Raw genomic sequence first — 5,212 nt, forward strand, 5'->3', positions numbered from 1 at the left:
GAAGCAGAACTCGGGGGGTGGGGTGGGGTGGGGTGAGGGGTGAGGGAGGTCTGGGTGGGCAGGGGCAGCAGCCCAGCCCTGGCCTCCTACGTGTGGCAGGCCCAGGGGAGTCCCTTCCTTGTTGGCTCTGGGAGAGATGTGGTTCCCATGGGAACAGAAAAGTCCACCTGCTGATTGGCTGAATGAGCGAGGGCCTGGAGGTCGGCCAGGCCCCGTGTGCAAAGCCTCCCAGGAATCCGGGCTGGAGCCGGCTGTGGGGGCCACGTCCGTGCTGGGTCCTGGTGCACGTCTGTCTCCCAGGCGTTTATGCTTCTCCTTCTAGTGCCACCGGCCTAGGAGGGCTCGGCCCACAGGTGCCAGTCGCTGCCTGGCCCAGGTTCTGCATCCGAGCAGAGGTGTGACTCCGGGCGTCCATGGTCTTTGCTGTTTATGTGTCAGTCTGACTGGGATGGGGCCGAAAGGAAAGTGAGTTCGAGAAAGTGTTTTCCCCAAAACACTTCTCCGCCCGCCTTTTCTTGCTCAGAGAGGTGGGTGAACTCCGGGCTGACTCCCCACCTGTTTCAGACAGGGAGCTCAAGGCCTGCAGGGGTGTGGCCCCAGAACAGGAGGAGGCAGGCCCGGAGGGGAACCCACGCAGCCAGGACGGGCACCAGGCAGTCTCCTGCGTTAGGGTTTAATCCCAGCAGCAACACTCAGGGTGGGTAGGTGTCATCATCTCCAATTTACAAACGAGGACACGGAAGCTCAGAGCGGGGATGTGACATGCCCCACATATCGCAGCCAACCGTGGCGGAGCCAAGATCTGATCCCGCTCCGAGCACTAACCTCCCTGGGCCGGGGCTCCCTGGAGGAGGGGAGGGCAGGCCAGGCCGCCTCCGCAGGGGAGGCCAAGGGAGGGAGGTGCAGACTAGAGGGTCGGAGGACGGGGCGGCAGAGGGTCTCCTTTTGGCTTAGGCGGATGCCCCCACCTGCAGTGGCCTCGGTGCACCCTTCCTGCGACGGGGACCTCATCACCCAGGTCCCGCTGGCAGGACCTCTGCTGCCACAAGAAATGCACAGAAGGCCTAAGCCTGTCCCCTAGGTTTACCGGCTGGCCCACAGGGTCTCGGGGGAGGCAGAGGCGAAGGTTCACGGGGCCTTGATCACATGACCCCGGCAGAGCCAGCAGCGGGCTTGATAGAAACACTCACATGCCACGTGAGTAACCTGCCTCTTCATCTCAGGGACCGTGTTATTATCATCCCCATTTTAGAGATGGGCACACTGAGACCCAGAGAGGGTAGTGACTTGGCCAAGGTCACATGGCAGGTGAGCTGCAAAGTAGAGTCTGAACCTGGATAAGAGCTTGTCCTGTCACTTGAGAAATGGGGCGACTTTCTCTTTCAGGCCCACTGGGTGCCAAACGCTTTTGCAAAATGCTTCTCTCCTTAAAGGCTGTGAGGCAGAGCTATTAGCTGCGTGACAGATATGGAAACTGAGGCACGGGGTTGGAGGAGTGCTTGGCCAAGGCCACAGGGTGGCTGAGACACAAACCCCGGTCTGCCTGCACTTTCCTCTCTTCTCCGATGAGCAGAGCATCCTACCCGGATGTCACACACCATCACGTTGGATCCAGAATGCCCCCACAGCTCCCTCATTGCCTGCCCCCCCCCCGCACCGACCCACCAGAACCTCACCAATGGGCATCAGTTCCATGACCAGCTTGGGGTAGGCGATGTTGGAGCAGCCAATCTCGGCCCCGCAGGCCCGCAGGCACTCGGACGGTATCACACAGCCCACATCATCTGTGTGAGAGATGCCCAGAGTTCCACGCCATCCCCACTGCCCCTTCAGACAGACAGGAGCACTGGGGGAGCTGCCTCCAGGAGCTCCCGAGGACTCTCACTATACCAGGCGCACCCGTCACCCCGCCCCAGACATCTCCGGGGGCTCATCTGGCCCTTGGCCCTCGGCCCTCAGGGCTCCTCTCCTTCCTTGCTCCCCTCTGACCGGGTGCCAGCAGCTGGCCTTCCTGCCCTTTCTCCACCAGCCTCCCTCTCAGCTGTGGCCTCTTGGGCCCTCGGGCTGAAGTGGCTCTCCTGGGACTTCCCAGAGGACGGGCGCCTGCACCTGAAATAAACCTCTCTGCTCTCCTGCCCCTCTCCTCTCCCACGTCTCTTTTCCTCCCTGATGACTGACGGGGGCATGTTTGTGTCTCGCCTCTTCCCCACGGTGGGGGGTGAGGGGGGTCTGGTGATGCTGGGGACCCGGACCTGCTGTGGCAGCCGCCTCAGCAGCTGGGACAGGCACACAGCTCCCCTGCCAGGTTCACAGTGTAGGTGACAAGTAGCACCAATCTCGTGCTCACTCGTTCCTCCAGGAAATGCTTTTTTAAAATATGTTTTATTGGTTGTTTTAGAGAGAGAGGAAGGGAGAGGGATAGAGAGATAGAAACATCAATGAGAGAGAAACATCATCAATCGGCTGCCTCCTGCATGCCCCCGACTGGCTCTGTCTGCCCCAAGCCTACTGCTTGCTCTGCGGGATCCCGCAATCCGGGCATGTGCCCTGACCAGATTCGAACCAGTGACCTGGTTCATGCATCAATGACCAACCACTGAGCCGCACCGGCAAGGTGAAAACACGTTTTAAAACACCTTTGGCTCCGCTCCCCTGGGGTTCTCAGCAGAGGCCTCGGAGTGCGGAAAGTTAGAACAGAAGCCATAAGGGGACCAGAGGGAGGGAGGGAGCTGCGGGGCCACGGAGGCCTCTGCGGTGGGGAGCCGGCCTGTTCAAGTCCCCAACAGCAGCGTCGTGGATGTTTCCACCCAGACTTGGCACTCGGGGGTTAAGCACTGCCCCCTCCACATGCCCCTTCTGGAAAGTCCCTCCTTAGATGCCCAACTGCAGGGGCAGGGCGTGGCCTCAGCTCCCTTCCTCTCAGTCCCCCCAGTCCCCTGCATCCCAGCGCAGTCCAGCCGCCCCAGGTCCAGGACACCTGCCCTCTGTCATCTCCCAGGCCGACCACTCAGTGTCCAATCAGATTTGCCCCTCCGCCTCCTGTCCCAGTGATGGCCCTCCCTCCCTCTGCCCCCGCCCCTATCCCTCTGCCCCCGCCCCTCCCCCAGCCCCAACCCCATGGCTGCTCCTGCCCTCCAGCCTGCTCTCCACCACCAGCTCCTCACTGCCTCCCGCCCAGTCTCTCCATCCTTTCAGAATCCCAGCTCTTCGCCTCCCACTCACTTCTCCGACGCCTCCCCACCCCAACGCTAAGCCGTGGCTTCCTGGGGAAAGCCCTTTGCACAGCATTCGAGCCTCGGTCCCAGGCCCTCCCTGACCTGTTTGCATTTTCACACACACCCAGCATTTCGGCTCCTCCAAGCTTGTGCTGACTCTCCTCTCGGGTGCCCCATCCCTACCCTTGTTTACCGCCTGCACGGCCCATTGCAAACAGCCCGTCCTCTGAGGCTTCCCGACTCCCTCCCACTCTCCCCGGGGCAGAGGAGGTCTAAGGGCTCCTAGGCCAAGGGTTGAACCACATTGTCTGCTTGCATTTTTACCTTCCTACCAGCCTGGGAGCTCCCCGAGGGTGCACAATGGGTCTGAATCATTTCCCAGGCCCGGGTTCAGGGCTGGGCCCCTCAGAGACCGTCTTTGAACATTTGTGAATGAATGAGTGAGCACATGAGTGAGAGAGGAGGAAAGGCACAGGGGGAAAGAAGGAGGAGGAAGGACCCAGAAAGATCCATGGAGGAGCTCAGGCACCGTCTGACCCAGCTCCCTGCCCTACCACCTCCACCCCCACCAGCCGTGCCTATGAGAGAACTCAGGACCCAAAGGGTCTTGCCCGGGACACACAAACCGACCCAGGACAGAGACAGGGCCTGGCAGGACTCTGGGCCTCTCGGGTCCAGCACTAGAGGGGAGGTGATGGCCCCTCCTGGGAGGCCTGGCTGGCCCTGGTGCCTGAGGACCAGGCTCCTGGGAGGGACAGATGAGGAGTCACAGCCACATAATAGCGCTGAAAGCCTGAGTCAGGAGTTCTGCTGAGCTATGCAGCCTGCTGCAGGCCGCGGCCGGCACCGCCCGCCGGCTGGCTCGGTTTGCCTCGCTAGTGTTTGTGCTGAACTTCAAGAGAGAACAACCCCTCCTTTATGACAGCAGAGAGGTGTCGCCACTTAAACAAAGTCCCCTGAATGTGCCGACTCAGGAGTGCACCGTCCGGAACAATGAGGGCCAGGGCGCGGGCAGGCCTTGGGGTGCGCCGGCGCACCAGCTTCTGTGGACCCAGGACCCCCACCCCGACCGGGCCTCCACAATGACACCAGCACCCGCCTCCAGCCAAGGGCCCACACAGAAGCCCGGAGCTGCCCCTCTCCTGCCCCCCAAGTCCTCCCCCCGCAGCCAATGCCCAGGGCAGCACCGGGCTTAGTGACCAGGGCACTGCCCCACCTCGTCGCAGCACGGTCTCTGAGGGAACAGCAGAGGGAGCTTCCGACAGCACCTGCGGCCCTCTCCTCCTTGCTCACACTCTCTGTGCCTCTCCATCCCGCAGCTCGGCCAGTTACACTCTCACATGCCCTTCACAGCCTCTGCCCGCTCTGCCCGCACTCCACCAATTCCACCCACACTCCGAGCCTCTGTGTTTGCTGTTCCCTCTCCCCGAACACCCTTCCCTCCTTCCTGAGCCAGGGAGCACAGACTCCTCTCAACTCTGTGGGTGTCTGGGCTCCTGAATCTCAGGGCAACACCCTCTATGACACCAATAGCTCTGTGACCAGCGTCTGTCCTGCCTCGCTATGGGCTGGGCCGGGGAAGCCTGGGCCCAGCAGTGCCCGGCACAGCAAATGCCCGGCAGCTCCGCTGGTGTTGGATGACCCCTGCCCCAGCTGGCCGCTGAAGTACCCCTGAGGGAGGGCTGAGCTAGATCCTCCTCCCCCCGGCCTGGCTCCTCCCCGGGAGCCGTCCAGACGTGGTGTCGCAGTTGAGGGCAGAAGGGCTGGAGTCTGGCTCTCCGACCCTTCCTCTGTGGCCCTGGGTGAGCTCAGTCTCGGGGCTTTCTCCTCTGCGAAGCCTTTCTGGTGACATCCACAGCCAAAAACTCAACTTCAACCTCAACTACACCCCTTACACAAAAATTAACTCAAGTAGGTTGTGAATGAATGAGTGAACTCAGGACCCAAAGGGGCTTGCCCAGGACACACAATTTAAATGTAAAACTTCAGCCGAAACC

The 5,212-nt window shown here is 61.5% G+C and overlaps 1 protein-coding gene across 1 annotated transcript in view; it reads right to left on the minus strand.

Annotated features, from left to right (window-relative positions):
* Positions 1-5,212, minus strand: part of SLC5A10 (solute carrier family 5 (sodium/sugar cotransporter), member 10) — a 60,527-nt gene that overhangs the window by 5,901 nt on the left and 49,414 nt on the right. Inside the window, exons 9-10 of the mRNA XM_015558354.1 lie at positions 1,677-1,784; positions 1,534-1,579 (exon numbers count right to left, since the gene is read on the minus strand). Coding sequence (XP_015413840.1) covers positions 1,534-1,579; positions 1,677-1,784 — 154 coding nt within the window. The remainder of the gene's footprint in view (positions 1-1,533; positions 1,580-1,676; positions 1,785-5,212) is intronic.

Source organism: Myotis davidii, unplaced genomic scaffold, assembly GCF_000327345.1.
Source record: "Myotis davidii unplaced genomic scaffold, ASM32734v1 scaffold129, whole genome shotgun sequence".
In the NCBI taxonomy this organism is placed as follows: Eukaryota; Metazoa; Chordata; class Mammalia; order Chiroptera; family Vespertilionidae; genus Myotis; species Myotis davidii.